A 19,997-nucleotide genomic window follows, 5' to 3' on the forward strand; every position below is an offset into this window, starting at 1 on the left:
CCAGGGAAAAACAAAGAGGGCCTCATCCTTCTCTGCCCTGTAATTCCTGTACCCTCTTTGTGTCCGAAGATCTCCAGTCTTTAAAGATGTTAAACCACAATTGTTTGTTTTTCCAGTTGCTACAATGGATTCAGAAGGGTCCAGTAAACCTTCCCCATCCAATCTTGAAGTGGAGCTGTACAACTCTGGAACTTTCAAAATCTCAAATCAATCAGTTTAGAACCAAATCATTTCCAAATTGAATCTTCCAATAAATGTATTATTTTCAATATTTTTAAATTATTGTTGGACACAATACCTCTATTTTATTTATTCATGTTTATGTGATGCTGAGGGTTGAACCCAGGGCCTTGCATGTCCTAGGCGAGTACTCTACCACTGAGCCACAACCCCAGTCCTGAATGTATTGATTTTTAAAGGTCATCTTTAATATTAGATTGGCTTCAAAATAGTTTTGGTAAATTGTATTTATTTTTTCCTTATGTTGCCCAGGCTGGCATCAAACTCCAGGGCTTAAGTGATCATTTTGCCTCATTCTCACTTGTAGCTGGGTCTATGACCAGCTTGTTTTAGTAAATTTTAAATTATTCTTATATGTTAGTGTTACATTTCTATTCCTGATAAATTACAAGTTTGTCTTTGTTAAGATATTAAAGTTGTTTCCAGCAATTTTACTAAAAAAAAATTTTTTTTTGGTGTGGTGATGAGGCTCAAACCCAGGACCTTGCACATGCAATCAAGTGCTCTATAACTGAACTATTCCTGGCCCTAACATTTTCATTATTTCTAATAATTTTTTATTTTTATTTTATTTTTTTTAAAGAGAGAGTGAGAGAATTTTTTAATATTTATTTTTTTTAGTTATCGGCGGACACAACATCTTTGTTTGTCTGTGGTGCTGAGGATTGAACCCCGGGCCGCACGCATGCCAGGCGAGTGCGCTACCGCTTGAGCCACATCCCCAGCCCTCTAATAATTTTTTATATAGATTTCTCTACAGCTTTTCACTTAGGTATCATTGTAAATAATGAGACTTACTTCTACCTTCCTGGTCCTTAGGTATTCTATGTTTTTCCCTTGTCTCACAACAGTATTGCAGTATATATTTGCAATAATGGGCACCCTTGTCATCTTCCTATTTTTTTTTTTTAAAACCAAACTTGCTATTTTGGCCTAGGCTGGTCTGGAACTTCTGGACCCAAGAGATCCTTCTGCTTTAGCCTCCAGAATACTAGGATCACAGATCATGCCACTGCACCTGGCTTCTTACTGACCTAATGTAATTTTTTTTTTTAAACTTAAGACTTGTTTTTTTCCTTTACTGTTACACAGTCTATTGTATTTTTTTAAAGTTGTATATGGACAATTTATTTTTTATGTGGTGCTGAGGATCAAACCTAGTGCCTCACATATGCTAAGCAAGCATTCCACCACACAGCTACAACTCCAGCCTAGTCTATTTTGAGAGGTTTTTACATAAATCTCCTCCCTCCCAAATACTGGGGATTGAACTGTGGGGCACTCTATCACTGAGTTATACTACCTCCCCTTTTTATTTTGAGTCTATTTATTTGCAATCTTGGTAAGTTGCCCAGGCTGGCCTCAAATTTGTGAACCTCCAGCCTCAGCCTTCCAAGCAGGAATTATAGGCATGTGCCACTGTGCCGGGCTCATAAATCTCTCAAATTTACCAAATTTTTTCCTATTCTACTAGGATATTTGTTTAATAGTGCAGTAATATTTACAACATTGCTTTATTCATTTTATGTGCCAAATAATTATTAGGATGGCTAAATGAGGAAGAGTCCTATTTAAAAAGTGAATTATATTGATTGATTCTTCTAGTATAAAACCAACTTTCTCTTTCTGGATAAAGTTAAATTGAGCATGACAGATTCTCTTTTTGAAAACTACCTACTTTTATAAATGACTTTTGAAGGTTTTTGGGTTTTATAGTCTTTGTCTTAATTTGTTTTTCTGCTTATATTGTCTTCATATATTGCCAGAATGTGTTCCTTGATTTTCTAAATTCTCAATTGTTTCCATATTGCTTGTAACTTTTATAGGGCAGAATTCAGTAGTACAGCCATCTGTAGATATTTCAGTGTGGAATATTCAAATGTATTATATAATCCTTCCCAACCCCAAAAAGGCATGTCAAGCACTGTGCTATTTCTTTGAAGTAGGTGTTACAAGTTCCTGTCACCTTGGTGAAAACATCTTAGCATGTTGCAGACAGCTGAATTCCTTTACCAGGTTTGGCCTACTTCCTGTCCTATCATTCATATATACTTTACTAAAGCATTTAAATTTAAAGTACTTGATATTTCCTTCTTCTCAGGGCTAGTCAGCAAATAATCATCAATATAAAGGACAGCTGCAGATGAATAGTGACATGTTACTGCAGGCACAGCATTAACTGAGTACTGAGAAAAGATAATTTGCTCTTATCTTTACAAGTTGGTATGGAGAAAATGGCATTAGTTAGGTCAGTAGGTCACATCTATATAAAGTGAATTAATGAGTACCTCATTATTAGGGAAAAAGGATGTGCACTACTATAAGAATAAAGGGACACTTAGCAGAAACATGTAAAATCAGTAAACTTATATGCCATCCTATTACGGTGCCTGAAAGTAAAAGAAAGGAGACAATTCTTTAAAAACAAATCATTTGACAATTCAGTTATGGTGTGACACTGTAGCATATTTCTCAATAATTGGCAGATCAAGAGATAGTTTGTAATTATACAAATTAAAAAAAATATTTACCCAATGGATACATGGATAGATAGCCTGTTATATTCAACAATTAGAAAACATAGGTTTCAACCATACATGAAGGATTCATAAAACTTGAATACACATCAGCTAAAACAGCTGGAACTGAAATCAGTTATAAGTGAAACTTCTCACAAGAGTAGTTTAGCTGGGTGCAATGATGCACGCCTGTAATCCCAATAACATGGGAGGTGGAGGCAGGAGGATTGCCAAGTTCAAAGCCAGCCTCAGCAAAAGTGAGGTGCTAAGCAACTCAGTGTGACCCTGTCTCTAAATAAAAAATACAAGTCAGGGTTGGGGATATGTCTCAGTGTCCCTGAGTTCAATCCCTGGTAAAAAAGAGTAGTTTAAACAGGAGTTTATTTTCTCATATAACATGAAATCTAGAGATAAGCAGTTCAGGATTGGTGCAGGTAGATATTATGTATCCTCTGTTGTGTCATTAATATCTTGTAACTGTTATCCTCTTGATGATGTATTTCTTAGGAAAAAAGAAAGGATAAGAGAAAGGGCAAATGGTGATAAGAAAATGCTAAATGAGATGTTCCTATTTCCATAAGATTCCTTAGAAGCCACATTCAGTGACATCTGTCTTCTCGTTTTAAGGACTGTGGATACATTTGGCCAATCATATCGCTGCAAGGTAGGTTGGGAAATGAGTGCTTAAACACTGTTTCAATATTGCCAAATTAAACAAAATTGTGAGATTTTTATTTTAAGGAACAAGGGGGCAGAGAATGAATATTGGGACAGTAACTAGTTCTGTCAGCTACGTACACCACACAGCAAGTTTCTACCAACTTTTTACATTTATCTATATCATTAAGACTATGCATTCTGTCCAAAATGAGTTAAAATAAAGTTAACTAAAATATACATAAGATATGCCTATTAATAAACTCACTTCTAACTTATCTGTGGGTCTAAAATATCTTGATAGGAATCAGACATTATTTAGTACTAACTTATAATATTACATTATCAAAACTTTTGTGGTGTGAGTCAAGCAGTTTACTGATATATTGTCTTCAATGCTTATAAATTAATGAGTTATGGCACTTTAAGTATGAAACAGTCATTACTGATAAGAACTAAGAATTGTGCCTCAATACTTTTTCCACATGGTTTACAATACAATTTCTCTCCAGTGTGAGTTCTAGAATGAGGAATGAGACATGCAGGACAACATAACCTCCTCAAAAGTCATTTCATTCACAGACTTTCTGTCCTGTATGTATTCGCTTGTGCATTATAAGGTTAGTGCTTGTGCTGAAGGCTTTCCCACACTGCATGCATTTATAGGGCTTCTCTCCAGTGTGTGTTCTCACATGTACCCTCAGGCAAGAGGAATTCCTAAAGGCCTTCCCGCATTCTTTACACTCATAGGTTTTTTCTCCAGTGTGAGTTCTTCTGTGCACAATAAGATAAGAGCCTGTGCTGAAGGATTTTCCACACTGATTACACTCATATGGTTTTTCTCCAGTGTGAGACCGTGTGTGTTTCTTAAGAGATGACTGATCAATGAAGGCTTTTCCACAGTCAGTGCATTCATAAGGTTTCTCTCCAGTGTGGGTTCTCACATGTTTCTGAAGGGATGAAGGAACAGTGAAGGCCTTCCCACACTCCTTACAATCATAGGGTTTCTCTCCAGTGTGAGTTCTTTTGTGCACATTGAGATGAGAGCTCTGGCTGAAGGATTTTCCACAATGATTACACTCGTAAGGTTTCTCTCCAGTGTGGGATCTCATATGTTTCTTCAGGGAGGACTGAAAAATGAAGGCTTTTCCACAGTCACTGCACTCATAGAGTTTCTCTTTAGTGTGAGTTCTGACACATTTCTGAAGGGACAAAGGGTCAGTGAAAGCTCTCCCATATTTGTTACATTCCAAGCTCTCCTCCACAGTTTGTATTTTTTTATGAACACTAAGGGAAGACTTTGTTCTACAGTCAGTGCGTTCATAGAATTTCTCTCCAGTATGTATTTGCTCACATCCTGAGAAGGAAAAGTGAAGGCTGAAGGATACACCACACTGATTACACCTGTAAGCCTTCTCTCCTGTGAGAGTTCTTAAGTGTTTTCTAAGGCATGACTCCTGATTGAAAACTTTCCCACAATCCTTACATTCTAAAATTTTCTCTGCAGTGTGCATACTCACATGACTTTTAGTAGTTGAGGGATGTTTGAAGCCTTTGCCGTATTCTTTATATTTATAGCATTTCTCTTCCTTGCAATGACTGATACAAATAAGGTAAGGGTTCTTTCTGAAGAATCTTTCTATAGGTTTCTTGCCAGGTTGGGTTGGTACCTATTGAATAAAAAATAAGTGGTGACTAAAGGCTTTCTGACATTAATCTCACCCCTAGGAATTCCCTTCCATGTGGATTTTGCCATATAAAAGTAGTAGATGATTATGACTAATGTTGGTTATGACTTTTTTGTTGTTGGTTGTTTTTTAAGGAGACAGAGTATCACTAAACTGCCCAGGCTGATCTTGAGGCTCAAGTGATCTTCCTGCCTTACCCTTTGAGTGCTGGGACTACAGGTATGACTTTTGCTGTATTAGTTTTTCAAGGTGAATAAGCTATTGAGCTTTGTCCAATAGAGATTCTCTAGTATGAATGAAAAATTAATTATGTATTAAGTACTTAATACTAGAACAATGCTTAAGTAAATATTGTGGGTATTATCTGTGAAGCAGCAAGTACTAAATTAGGTTTATAGATTTCTCTAATACTGCCTTCTAGAAGCTTTCTGAATTAGGTTTATAGATTTCGGACCTAGAAACTTTCTGAATTAGGTTTATAGATTTCTCTAATACTGCCTTCTAGTTCAGCTTTCTGAGGAGTAAATGCCTCTTCCTCAACTCATGCCCCTGATTTTAGAGTAATGTTGTTTTTTTACTTGTTGTTAATTCTCATCTTCCATAAAGAACCAGGAATCATTCTTAGCAAACTTTAAGTACTGAGACTGAACCCAGGGCTTTATTCATGGTAGGCAAATGCTATGCCACTGTACTATATCCCCAGACCTTTCTTTTGAGACAGGGTCTTGCTAAGTTGCCCAGGCTGGAATCAAATTTGTGATTCTCAGTGTGGTACCATGCCTGGCATCATTTCAGGTACATCTTACCATTTTTATGCCATTGGATGTTGTATTCCCAGGAACATTCTGCACAGGAATTGAATCTTTTAGTTGAGTTTCCCAGTCTGAAAAGCATAGGGAAATTTTTTAAAAATATCTTTATTTTTTAGTTGTATTGGACACAACACCTTTATTTCACTTATTTATTTATTTATTTATTTATTTATTTTTTATGTGATGCTGAGGATCGAACTCAGGGTCTCACATGTGTGAGGTGAGCGCTCTACTGCTGAGCCACAACCCCAGCCCCGGGGAAATTTTTTTTTAATAATCATTGGGAGAAAAGGCTAGGATGAAAAGAAAAGGAAGCAGGCTCCTGTTGATTAGTTTCCAAACCATAAGAGTAAATACAAGAAAATGTTAAAGGGAAAATGCATCCAGAGACCAAACCCAAACAAATAAAAAGCTGTGGGAAGAGATGTTAAGAATAGAAACATGCAAAGGAAATGAGAGGAATTTACTTGGCAAGGATTCTGGAAGTTTGAGAAAATAAAATGTGGCATTATCTGGAAAGCAAAATAGGAACAACAGAAAACAAAGCATTCATGAGGTATTGAATTTAAAGAGGAATTAAAACAGTTCTTTCTAGACACGTCACCCCAATTGGAGGAGGGGCAGAGCAGAGCCACCGCCCGTGCCTGCAAGGTAGGCAGACCTGCAACCGACCGGCAGAACAGGCCCAGCAGCCTGTCAGCGTGGTAGACATGTCACCCCAATTGGAGGAGGGGCAGAGCAGAGCCACCGCCTGCGCCTGCAAGGTAGGCAGACGGGCAGAACAGGCCCAGTGGCCCGCCAGCGTGGTAGACACATCACCCCAATTGGAGGAGGGGCAGAGCGCCCGCGCCTGCAAGGTAGGCAGACCTGCGACCAACTGGGAGAACAGGCCCAGCGGCCCGCCGGCGTGGTATACACATCACCCCAATTGGAGGAAGGGCCCAGCTGCTGCCCGCAAGGTAGGCAGACCGCATGTCACAGAGAAGGGGCCCAGCGGCCCGCTGGCCTAGTTGAATGATCACCCCAATAGGAGGAGGGGCACAGCCGCCACCCGCGCCTGCAAGGTAGGCAGACCTGCAACCTGGAGAACAGGCCCAGCGGCCCGCCAGCGTGGTAGACAGATCACCCCTATTGGAGGAGGGGCCCAGCTGTTGCCTGCAAGGTAGGCAGACCATGCGACCTGGAGAAGGGGCCCAGCGGCCCCCTGGCGTGATAGATCACCCCAATTGGAGGAGGAGCACAGCTGCCGCCCACCCCTGAAAGGGAGACTTTGTAACTATACAAGAGCAATATAAATATATAGGGGGAAAATTCAAAAACACAACAGTTTCACCAAGCAGAAAGAAACGCGAGCAGTATGAAAAGACAAGGAAAGAAAGGACCACAAGCAATGCAGGTCAACTCAACTTTAGAAGAGGTAATAGCTGCAGCAGATGGAATATCAGATAAAGAATTCAGGATTTACATGCTTCAGATGATCTGGAGTCTCAAGGAAGACATTATACAGCAAAATCAGACAATGAAAGATCACTTTGACAATGAATTACATAAACAAATCCAAGAAGCAAAAGATCAACTCTACAGGGAGATAGAGGTTATAAAAAAACAAACAAACAGAAATCCTAGAAATGCAGGAAGCAATAAACCAACTTAAAAACTCAAATGAGAATACTACCAGCAGAGTAGAACACTTAGAAGACAGAACATCAGACAATGAAGACAAATTATTTCAACTTCAAAGAACATAGACAACTCAACGAGACTCTTAAGAAACCATGAGCACAACATCCAAGAAATATGGGATAACATAAAGAGACGGAACCTAAGAGTCATTGGGATACAGGAAGGTATAGCGGTCCAAACCAAAGGAATGAGCAATCTGTTAAATGAAATAATACGAGAAAACTTCCCAGACTTGAAGAATGAGACAGAAACCAAATCCTAGAACCTTCAGGATGCCGAATGTGCAAAATCATAAGAGATCCACACCTAGACACATTATAATGAAGATGCCCAACATACAGAATAAGGAGAGAATTTTAAAAGCTTCAAAAGAAAGGAAGCAGATTACATTTAGGGGTAAACCAATCAGGATAACAGCTGATCTTTTAACACAGACTCTGAAAGCTAGAAGATCCTGGAACAACATATTTCAAATGCTGAAAGAAAATGGGTTCCAACCAAGAATTGTGTATCCAGCGAAATTAAGCTTCAGGATGGAAGATGAAATTAAAACCTTCCATGATAAACAAAAGCTAAAAGAATTTGCAGCTAGAAAACCATCTTTTCAAAACATCCTCGGCAAAACATTACAGGAAGAGGAAATGGAAAATAACAATGAAAACCAAAAGTGGGAGGTAGTACAGTAAAGGGAAAATATAATCAAACAGGAAAAACAAACCATGTTAAGTAACATAAATAAACAAATATGGCTGGAAGAACAATCCATATCTCAATAATAACCCTAAATGTTAATGGCTTAAACTCACCAATTAAGACACACAGGCTAGTAGAATGGATCAAAAAAAAAAAAAAAAAAGATCCAACAATATGCTGCCTACAGGAGACGCATTTGACAGGAAAAGACATACATAGACTGAAGGTGAAAGGTTGGGAAAAATCATATCACTCATATGGACTTTGGAAACAAGCAGGAGTGTCCATACTCATATCAAATAAAATAGATTTCAAGCCAAAGTTAATCAAAAGGGATAAAGAGGGACACTACATACTGCTCAAGGGAACCATGCACCAACAAGACATAACAATCATAAATATATATGCTCCAAACAATGGTGCAGCTATGTTCATCAAACAAACTCTTCTCAAGTTCAAGAGTCTAATAGACCACCATACAATAATTATGGGAGACTTCAACACACCTCTCTCACCACTGGACAGATCTTCCAAACAAAAGTAGAATAAAGAAACTATAGAACTCAATAATACAATTAATAACCTAGACTTAATTGACATATATAGAATATACCACCCTACATCAAGCAGTTACACTTTTTTCTCAGCAGCACATGGATCCTTCTCAAAAATAGATCATATATTATGTCACAGGGCAACTCTTAGACATTATAAAGGAGTAGAGATAATACCATTCATCTTATCTGATCATAATGGAATGAAACTGGAAATCAACGATAAAAGAAGGAAGGAAAAATCATGCATCACTTGGAAAATGAACAATAGGTTACTGAATGATCAATGGGTTATAGAAGACATCAAGGAGGAAATTAAAAAATTCTTAGAGATAAATGAAAACACAGACACAACATATCGGAATCTATGGGACACAATGAAAGCAGTTCTAAGAGGAAAATTCATTGCCTGGAGTTCATTCCTTAAAAAAAGGAAAAACCAACAAATAAATGATCTCACACTTCATCTCAAAATCCTAGAAAAAGAAGAGCAAAACAACAGAAAAGAAGTAGAAGGCAAGAAATAATTAAAATCAGAGCTGAAATTAATGAAATCGAAACAAAAGAAACAATTGAAAAAATTGACAAAACTAAAAGTTGGTTCTTTGAAAAAATAAACAAGATCGACAGACCCTTAGCCATGCTAACGAAGAAAAGAAGAGAGAGAACTCAAATTACTAGCATACGGGATGAAAAAGGCAATATCACAACAGACACTTCAGAAATACAGAAGATAATTAGAAATTATTTTGAATCCTTATACTCCAATAAAATAGAAGATAGTGAAGGCATTGATAAATTTCTTAAGTCATATGATCCACCCAGATTGAGTCAGGAGGATATAGATAACCTAAACAGACCAATATCAATTTAGGAAATAGAAGAAGCCATCAAAAGACTACCAACTAAGAAAAGCCCAAGACCGGATGGGTATACAGCAGAGTTTTACAAAACCTTTAAAGATGAACTAATACCAATACTTTTCAAGCTATTCCAGGAAATAGAAAAAGAGGGAGAACTTCCAAATTCATTCTATGAGGCCAACATCACCCTGATTCCTAAACCAGACAAAGACATTTCAAAGAAAGAAAACTACAGACCAATATCTCTAATGAATCTAGATGCAAAAATCCTCAATAAAATTCTGGCGAATCGGATACAAAAACATATCAAAAAAACTGTGCACCATGATCAAGTAGGATTCATCCCTGGGATTCAAGGCTGGTTCAATATAAGGAAATCAATAAATGTTATTCACCACATCAATAGACTTAAAAGCTGTCTATGCTAAGCATCATTCTGAATGGAGAAAAATTGAAGGCATTCCCTCTAAAATCTGGAACAAGACAGGGATGCCCTCTCTCACCACTTCTGTTCAACATAGTTCTCGAAACACTGGCCAGAGCAATTAGACAGACGAAAGAAATTAAAGGCATAAAAATAGGAAAAGAAGAACTTAAATTATCACTATTTGCAGATGACATGATTCTATACCTAGCAGACCCAAAAGGGTCTACAAAGAAACTATTAGAGCTAATAAATGAATTCAGCAAAGTGGCAGGATATAAAATCAACACGCATAAATCAAAGGCATTCCTGTATATCAGCGACAAATCCTCTGAAATGGAAATGAGGACAGCCACTCCATTTACAATATCCTCAAAAAACAAACAAACAAACAAAAAAAACAAATAAAAAAACTTGGGAATCAATCTAACAAAAGAGGTGAAAGACTTATACAATGAAAACTACAGAACCCTAAAGAGAGAAATAGAAGAAGACCTTAGAAGATGGAAAAATATACCCTGTTCATGGATAGGCAGAACTAACATCATCAAAATGGCGATATTACCCAAAGTTCTCTATAGGTTTAATGCAATGCCAATCAAAATCCCAACGGCATTTCTTGTAGAAATAGAGAAAGCAATCATGAAATTCATATGGAAAAATAAAAGACCCAGAATAGCAAAAACAATTCTAAGCAGGAAGTGTGAATCAGGCAGTATAGCGATACCAGACTTCAAACTATACTACAGAGCAATAGTAACAAAAACAGCATGGTACTGGTACCAAAACAGGCGGGTGGACCAATGGTACAGAATAGAGGACACAGAAACCAATCCACAAAATTACAACTATCTTATATTTGATAAAGGGGCTAAAAGCATGCAATGGAGGAAGGATAGCATCTTCAACAAATGGTGCTGGGAAAACTGGAAATCCATATGCAACAAAATGAAACTGAATCCCTTTCTCTCGCCATGCACAAAAGTTAACTCAAAATGGATCAACAAATGGGACTTACTCAAACTAAAATTTTTTTCTCAGCAAGAGAAACAATAAGAGAGGTAAATAGGGAGCCTACATCCTGGGAACAAATCTTTACTCCTCACACTTCAGATAGAGCCCTAATATCCAGAGTATACAAAGAACTCAAAAAATTAAACAATAAGGAAACAAATAACCCAATCAACAAATGGGCCAAGGACCTGAACAGACACTTCTCAGAGGAGGACATACAATCAATCAACAAGTACATGAAAAAATGCTCACCATCTCTAGCAATCAGAGAAATGCAAATCAAAACCACCCTAAGATACCATCTCACTCCAGTAAGATTGGCAGCCATTATGAAGTCAAACAACAACAAGTGCTGGCGAGGATGTGGGGAAAAGGGTACACTTGTACGTTGCTGGTGGGACTGCAAATTGGTGCGGCCAAATTGGAAAGCAGTATGGAGATTTCTTGGAAAGCTGGGAATGGAACCACCATTTGACCCAGCTATTCCCCTTCTCGGTCTATTCCCTAAAGACCTAAAAAGAGCATACTACAGGAACACTGCTACATCGATGTTCATAGCAGCACAATTCACAATAGCAAGGCTGTGGAACCAACCTAAATGCCCTTCAATAGAGGAATGGATAAAAAAAATGTGGCATTTATACACAATGGAGTATTACTCTGCATTAAAAAATGACAAAATCATAGAATTTACAGGGAAATGGATGGCATTAGAGCAGATTATGCTAAGTGAAGCTAGCCAATCCCTAAAAAACAAATGCAAAATGTCTTCTTTGATATAAGGAGAGTAAGTAAGAACAGAGTAGGGAGGAAGAGCATGAGAAAAAGATTGACATTAAACAGGGATGAGAGGTGGGAGGGAAAGGGAGAGAGAAGGGAAATTGCATGGAAATGGAAGGAAACCCTCAGGGTTATACAAAATTACATACAAGAGGAAGTGAGGGGAAAGGGAAAAAAAAAACAAGGGGGAGAAATGAATTACAGTAGATGGGGTAGAGAGAGAAGAGGGGAGGGGAGGGGAGGGGGGATAGTAGAGGATAAGAAAGGCAGCAGAATACAACAGACACTAGTATGGCAATATGTAAATCAGTGGATGTGTAACCGATGTGATTCTGCAATCTGTATACGGGGTAAAAATGGGAGTTCATAACCCACTTGAATCAAAGTGTGAAATATGATATATCAAGAAATTTGTAATGTTTTGAACAACCAACAATAAAAATTAAAATAAGTAAATAAATAAATAAAACAGTTCTTCCTCTAAGACCTAATGAAAGTATGAATGAAGGGACTGATAAAAAGAAAATCAGTAATGGCTTCACCCTTTTTTCCCCTGCACTGATTTATTCCCAAATCTCACTAGTCAAGACTGTTCTATGCAGTAACTCCTTTCTGCCCAAGACTCACCTTCAAAGGTGCTTTGGAATATTCCTTTCTCCTCTGTCCTCAGCTCTTCTTGTTCTACCTTGGAGATGAGACTGTGTTTGCAGAGGTGATACCCTATATGCGAGGAAAGACATATGACGCGGGAGGACTGTTAGGAGACAAGAAGACTTTCCACAAAACTGATTCTATACTTTGGCCTCAAAGGAGGCTGAAGATGGTTAAGTTCAGCTTTAGGAGCAGTAATAATCAGAGTAGAGCTCCTTCACAAGGCCCAAGAAGGAAACACTCTGTGCCCCATAGGAAAGTGACCTTTGAAACTCAGGTTCAAGATCATACACAGACTACAAATTACCTAAAGCTTTTAATGAGAGGACCATCCATTCCATTCTTTTCACAGACTATAATGCAATAAGTGCTTAAGAACTACTTGCTTTGTGAACAAATGAATAAATGAATTGCACAAGCCTTACCCACTGAGGCCAGGTTCCTAAAGTTCTCCAGCATCACATCTCTGTATAAAATTTTTTGAGCAGGGTCCAGCAATGCCCACTCTTCCTGAGAGAAGTCCACTGCCACTTCCTGGAAGGTCACTGAATTCTAAAACATCATATACACAATCTGGCTCAGCCAATGACTTATCTTCAACAATAAGCTGGGGAAGATGGGTGAAGCTGACAGGACTGGAAAGGGATCCAAGGCATTGAAAGCCAGGACAAGTGTCTGAGGTCTTCTGTTATAGCCCCAAGGCTCAGTTCTCATTAAATCTTCATCCCCTGGGCCATCTCATCCAGGCTTATAGCTTTAGCAGGTTTTTAAAGACATGGTTGACCTGATCTTTGCACAATTAGGTTGTGTGGACTCTTTGTCTTACTTAGATCCTACATAGATAGGGCAGGCTGCAGGAATAAAATACCTGAGAAATTAATAATGGTTGTTTTCCTAGTGGAATTTTTCCCATAGACTCAGCAGAGTATGGAATCCAGAATTCATACTTCATCTGGATGAGAAACCAAAAAAAAAAAAAAAATTTAGAAATGTAGTAGCTTTTCCTGACATTCCCTCTTAAAAAGCCCACATAATGGGGAGAGGACTGGGTCAGCCACACCTGGGGTGTAAAACTGCAAATCATGCATAAGAGATGTGCTTAAAGCACAGTAACATTTTATCAGAAACTGAATTATTTCCTACATACCTGTGACCAAGCTGGCAGCAATCCTGCAGCCATTCTTTCTCTTGGATATTTCTGCCCTAGCTGGACATGGTCCTAAGCAAACAGAGCTAAAAGAGAAGAAAGATGTTCATATTCAACACCTATAGACACAGAAGCTTCCTTATATTTATATAAGAGTTAAGATTTGTTTTCCTATGCAAGAACATAGTATAATTCTTACATAATATGTACTTACTAATTTTTCTTTTTGAACTTCTTTCTGGCCTGAACCACTGCAAAGGCTTGTAGTCAGTAACAGTTAAGGAGCAGTATATCTTTATAGTGTCAAACTGTCTCTAAATGCCACTTACTCATGCAGAAATCAGGACTTACCGGGGAAACAGCCGAGAACTATACAGAACAACAAATCTTCAAGGTAGATCTAAAGTATTTTGTACCACACCCTTGGTTTAAACATCTTTAAAATGGGACATACCTCTTAGGGTTGGACTGACTAGTTAATATACGTCAATTACTCAGTTCAATAACTGGCAATCCACAGAGGTTGGTAGAAATTAGAAATTATCATTTGCCTGTATTTCCTTTTAGGTGAATATATTTTCATTTAATAATAAAAGGATCATACTACAGAACAATGTTCATCACACTTAGCTGTATAACGGAAGTCATCAAAATTTAATGCTGCCAAACCTGACAGCAGAGCTGGGATTTGAAATCAGATCTCCTTCATTCAGAGCCCACCTCCCAGGCCTTGACTGCAGGTGCCTGTACCTGAGTATATATTATCTCCTGAGAAATCCTACTTTTGTGCATATTTCTTGACACACTTAGCTTAACTATCTATCATGAGAATACCTCATGGTAGTCTAGGAGGCCAGCAGAGAAGTTTCAGCACACTGCTGGAGAAAAAAAAAACCGATTATGGATATGTTGAACATAGTTTGCTCCCTAATTGCACCACAGAAAACAGTGAATCCAAGAGCTTTGTGTAGGCCAGCTTGACCCTATGGAATTGGAAGAAGAAAGACAGATTTGAACATTTCAGGACACTGGCCTAGGGAAAACAAATGGGAGGCTCTCAATCAAGAAGGCATATAATTTTTTTGGGGGGGAGGTACCACAGATTGAACTCAGGGGCAATCAATCACTGAGCCAATCCCAAACCCTATTTTGTATTTTATTTAGAGACAGGGTCTCACTCAGCACCTCACCATTACTAAGGCTGGCTTTGAATGTGCGATCCTCCTGCCTCAGCCTCCTGAGCCGCTGGGATTATAGGCATGCACTGCCGTGTCCCGCAAGAAGGCACATAATTTTAAGATGAAAAAAAAATTAAGTTCTTGGAGATATAAATAATGGAAGGAAGATGTTAAAAATGCAAGACCACTCAATGCATATATACTTTCAAAAACTGACCTGAAATAAAGTTTTCTCTTAAACACACCCCCCTCCCCCAAAAAAAAAAAAACAGATTGAGAGATTTGGCTGTTTTAAGAGTTTGGAAATAATAAGGTCTGTGGTCAAATTGGTAGATTATGAAGAAATAATTCCCTAAAAATAAGATTGGTAATTTTTTAATTTTTTTGATGCTGGGGATTAAACTCAGGGCTTCATGTATGCTAGGCATACATGAAACCCAAAGTCTTTTATCCAGTCCCCTAAACACTAAAATCGATAATAAAACAGTAACAGGCATAATCAGGGAAACTAAGTTGAAAAGAAATGGACAAAGAGCTAAGTGCAAATGATAAATTTCTTTCATCTTACTGACAGATCAAATGTTTTAAAGATGGATGGAAAGTGATGGAAGTTACCCAAGCAACCTCAGAAACCAAATGGACTCAATATTCTCAGGAAAAAAGTGTATCTTCAAAAGCTTTCTACTTAAGATTTCCAAATGTACTGTACATCTTATAGATAATGGCTGTTTCTCATAAAGAATCACATCTTCCTTTTATCTCACCTTGGAGAACTTTCTCCATTGTCCTTAGCTCTTCTTGTACTACATGAAAAGTCAGACCAGGTCTATACGTGGCTGGTTCACTGCTCTTAGGGAAAGAGGCATGATGTAAGAAGAATGTGCAAGGGATGACAAATATTTCCATAAACCAAAGGCCAAGATTCTGTTTTTCTGGCATTCTGACCATTGTCAGGCATAACTTGAGAAATAACATAATCTTTATGCTCCAAGTAGTCAGCCAGTGAGCTTTCAAGTGAACTGCAAATACAAACAGTTTATCTTTCTCTTTCATTGTGTAACAAAAGAACAGTGATCTTTCCTCTGAAACACTGGCTTAAGCTTGTACAGTTATGAAGCCTTTTATCCATGGAGAAAACAAAGACAGTACAACAAACAGAATTCCATTTCTTATGAGAAAGTCACTAGACAGTAAGTCTTGAAAGGAACACCTTTGGTTTGTTTATGATTGCATTGCTATTAATATGCAGACCCTAGAATATGATACTTAATATTTATTCAGGAAAAACTAAATTGAAGAAATGGTACCAACCTTACCAAATGGAATTAGATTCTTGTAGTTCTCCAGCATCGCATCTCTGTATAAGTTTCTCTGAGTCTGGTCCAGCAAAGTCCATTCCTCCTGGGTCAAGTTCATATCCTCAAAGGACACTAAGTCCTAAACCATCATAAACACACTGGTGTGAGACAAGGAGCATCCCCACTATGTCATTTGGAGAAGAATGAGGGACCCAATGCTTTGAATAGGTTCCATGGTCTTCACTGCTCTTCTCTTTTCTATCTGTTCATATTTAGTGGTGACCTAATTTAGTCACATGGGCATCTCTTTCACCTGACTATATCTTACCACAATAGACTGTGATCCATTTTGGCCTTATTTTTCTCTACTAACAGGTTTTAATGTAGTCTTGAACACATTATAGGCACTCAAATAAATGCTTAAATGATAGCATAAAATTCTCTGAGAGAAGTACATGTTAATTCTCTCCTTTGCAGTCTACCATAGTAAAATCAAAGAATGAAAAACATAAATGAAATTCAGAATGAATTAGTATTGGAAAAACGGCATCACTTCCCTATGTAATCTGTTAACCACATGAGAGGCTATAACTTGAGGAAATCTCACTGGAAACTTAGTCCCTAAGTCCTATTTGTTTGAAGAAACTCTTCCACTCAGGGGAAATACAGTTACTTGATAGGAAGCAGCATACTTTTCCATAGAAAAGTCAATTTCCTACTTACCTGAGAATGATTTGTCAGCCACTCAGTCACCATATTTTCTTCTTCTGATTTTGCCTCATGAAGACATAAAAAGCCTTGAAGATCCTGAGAAGAGGAAATAAAACTTGAGAACCCAGGATGCCCACAGTTTCCATACTCACAAGCCTGGAAGGCACTTCATACAAATTCTAAGTGGACTCAAATTCTAAGTTGCCTTAAAATGCTGAGCAGCCTGTGATGTGTGTGCCAGAAACAGTAGCAGCATAAGTTATTATCGTTATGGTTTGAACATGAGGTGTCCCCCTAAAGTTGTTGTGTTAATGAAAGAATATTCAGCAGTGAAATGATTAGATTATGAGGGCTGTCACCTCATCAGTGGATTAATCAATTTGATGCATTAGTAATTTGAATGGAATAGTAGGTGGTAACTATAGGCAAATGGGGTGTGGCTGGAGGAAGTAGATCTCTGGGGGTGTGCCTTTGGGATTATATTTTGACCCTGGCTCTTTAATCTCTCCATTTCCTGGCAACTTTCCCCCACCCCGTCCTTTTGCCATGATGCTCTCTCTCCTCTGGCTCAGAGCAATGGGTGGACTGACCATGGACTGAACTTCTGAAACTCTGAGCCCAAATTAAACTTTTCCTCTAAATTATTCTTGTCAAGTGTTTTGGTCACACTGACAAAAAGGTGATTAACACAACCAGATATAATCTATCCTTAAAGAACCTACCAAAAAAAACAAAACAAAACAAAATAAAAAACCAAACCAACTATTCACTACTGCAAGACCAAAAATTAATACATAAAAATCAACTGGGGTGGGTTGGGGATATAGCTCAGTTGGTAGAGTGTTTACCTTCATGCACAATGCCGTGGGTTCAACCCCCAGAACTATCACCACCACCACCACCACCACCACACACACACACACACACACACACACACACACAAGTAAATAAATAAATCAATTGGGTTTCTATAACTAATAATGAACTATCCAAAACAGAAATTAAGAAAACAATCCCATTTCAAGAGAATCAAAAACAATGAAATACTTCGGACTAAATTTAACGAAGATGGTCAAAAGCCTGTACACTGCAAATATACAATGTTGAAGAAGACAGATATAAATGTAAAAATATTCTGGATTCACAGATTGGAAGGATTAATGACCTAACATGTGATTTGGGGATGTTTGACATCCAGAGACTGGCGTGCCGTTTTTGCTTGAGAGTCATCAAAAAATTAGCACCCAGGTAGCATGAAAACCCTCTATTTCTTGGTTTGAATTCTGACCCTGTCCTTATATACTAACCACAATAATTCCTTGCATGATCGAACTTCATTCAGGTTCTTGAACCTTTTCTGAAGCTCACCTGCACAGCTCCTTGTGAAACCCAGTTTTAGCAAGAACCCTGTTAAGTCACGGTATCTAGAACTCCCGTCTTCCTAGACACTCCTCCATTTTAAAGCCCAAGGGGTGAGCTGGGCATAGCCCGGTGGTAGAGAGCTGGCCTAGCTGCGTAAGGACCTGAGTTCCACTCCTGACACACGACCACCAAAAAAGGCTCTAGGGAATATACAGGCTCTGAACTGGGACAGAGGTGATGATTTGGGAGCAGTGTAGGCCTGCTCTTCTGGGCGGCCATCCTGGGTTTATTTATAAGCATTCCACCCACACTGTCCATGGTGATCTGATCCACGCGCTCCCTCACAACCTCAGCACGTCTCCCTTTCCCCCGTCCAGAACCGACACCCACAACCAGAACAATTCCAAACGCTCACCGAGACACTAAATGCCAGGCTGGTGAGGCCAGGAGGCAGCCAGAGCCGGAGTCACCGTGGCCTGGTCGGCAGGGATATTACTGAGGAGGCTTCCGAACAGTGAGCACAGCGCCTGGCAGAGCGCGCGAACCCGCCCGCGCCTGGGGACCCAAGCACCCCAGCGGCCGCTTACACTCAGGCAGGAGCAGCCGGCCAGGGCTCTCGGAGACAGTGGGAATTGTGGCTCCCGAGAGCCCACGGGAGGCCGGAGCACGCAGCACCTCTCTTTTAGACCCTCCCACTCCCAGGTGACCTCTCCCGGCAGGGTCAGACTTTGAGAGCTCTGAGAGAGAAACTTGCCTCCAATGCGGGAGGGAGCCTGCGGTCAAGAAGGTTGCCAGGCGGGTGGCGCACGCGCAGACGCGCAAGTTCTGCAGGGGGCGTGGCTCCAGAGGATGGGCTGGCAGAGGGTCGACTTCCCTCTCTTTCAGTCCAGTCTTTGTTGTCAGCAAAGACGAGGTTTGGCTTGGCCAGGAGGGCGAACACCTGATTTTGGGGTCATTTGACACCCAGATACCAGCGTGAACCTTTTGCTTGAGAACTGTCAAAAAATTAGCACCTACGTAGCATGAAAACCCCTCTGTCTTGGTTTGAATCCTGACCCTGTCCTTATATACTAACCATAATGATTCTTGGTATGATCAAACTTCAGTCAGGCTCTTGAACCTTTCTGAAGTTCACCGGCACAACTCCTTGTGAAACCCGATTTTAGCAAGAAGGCTGTTAAGTCAGTTTATCCAGAACTCCTTCCTCCCAGTCCTCTATCTGATCATCGTTGATATTAAAGAAAAATCTGAAAATGAAGTTTATTTGAGAAACAAAAAGGCTCTAAAACCCACAGGCGGTGTTCCAGATTGAAGATGGTTCTGTTAGACGCTAAGCGAGGTTCGCACCTTTTTACCAAAGCGTCCTTTTTTGTTTCAGCTAAAACTTTCTGGAGAAACTTACTAAGAACCAGCCAAGGTGACCACGTCAGTCATTCTTTTAGGCACCCAGCAGTAAACTTGGCTCACTGTAATACTGAACTGAGTAGACCCAGAAACGCCAATGTCTGCCATCCTTCCTTCCAGTTGAGCATGCTCAGAAATGTGCCCACCCCTACATGCGATTGTCTGTATAAATATATATAGGTTCACAAAATAAAATGCACATACTTCCTTTCCTCAGGGAGAGCATTGCTTTGCAAATAACTACAGTGCTTTCATTCCTCACTGAGGGTAACAAATCCTTCTCTATTTTTTTCTTTGGGTACTAGGGATTAAACCCAGG

At 39.1% G+C, this 19,997-nt stretch overlaps 1 protein-coding gene across 2 annotated transcripts; it reads right to left on the reverse strand.

Moving 5' to 3' along the window:
• Positions 1–3,469: 3,469 nt before the first annotated feature.
• Positions 3,470–19,179, reverse strand: Znf177 (zinc finger protein 177). Of its 2 annotated transcripts, XM_046437379.2 has the most exons (9): positions 18,690–19,179; positions 16,925–17,008; positions 16,215–16,340; positions 13,726–13,811; positions 13,447–13,530; positions 13,004–13,130; positions 12,555–12,647; positions 5,911–5,987; positions 3,470–5,086 (listed from the first exon to the last, which is right to left on the reverse strand). In XM_046437379.2, the coding sequence occupies exons 4-9, from the start codon at positions 13,756–13,758 to the stop codon at positions 3,989–3,991; spliced, it is 1,512 nt and encodes a 503-aa protein (XP_046293335.1). In that variant the 5' UTR covers positions 13,759–13,811; positions 16,215–16,340; positions 16,925–17,008; positions 18,690–19,179; the 3' UTR covers positions 3,470–3,988. The 2 variants fall into 2 exon arrangements, with proteins under 2 accessions (XP_046293335.1, XP_058432765.1); XM_058576782.1 differs by lacking the exon at positions 13,447–13,530.
• Positions 19,180–19,997: the final 818 nt, after the last annotated feature.

Source organism: Marmota monax, unplaced genomic scaffold (genome assembly GCF_021218885.2).
Source record: "Marmota monax isolate L192 unplaced genomic scaffold, Marmota_monax_Labrador192_F-V1.1 WCK01_AAM20220418_F8-fsc00021, whole genome shotgun sequence".
NCBI classification, from domain to species: Eukaryota; Metazoa; Chordata; class Mammalia; order Rodentia; family Sciuridae; genus Marmota; species Marmota monax.

Bases quoted from the DNA above. Each gene is read 5' to 3' on its own strand.
- Znf177 (XM_046437379.2), bottom strand. From the start codon at position 13,758: ATGGCTGCAGGATTGCTGCCAGCTTGGTCACAG. The intron at 13,531-13,725 runs GTATGTAGGAAA...TTTCTCATCCAG, and splicing joins TGCTGCCAGCTTGGTCACAG to ATGAAGTATGAATTCTGGAT. The intron at 5,988-12,554 runs GTGAGTCTTGGG...TATGCTTTTCAG, and splicing joins ATTCCAAAGCACCTTTGAAG to ACTGGGAAACTCAACTAAAA.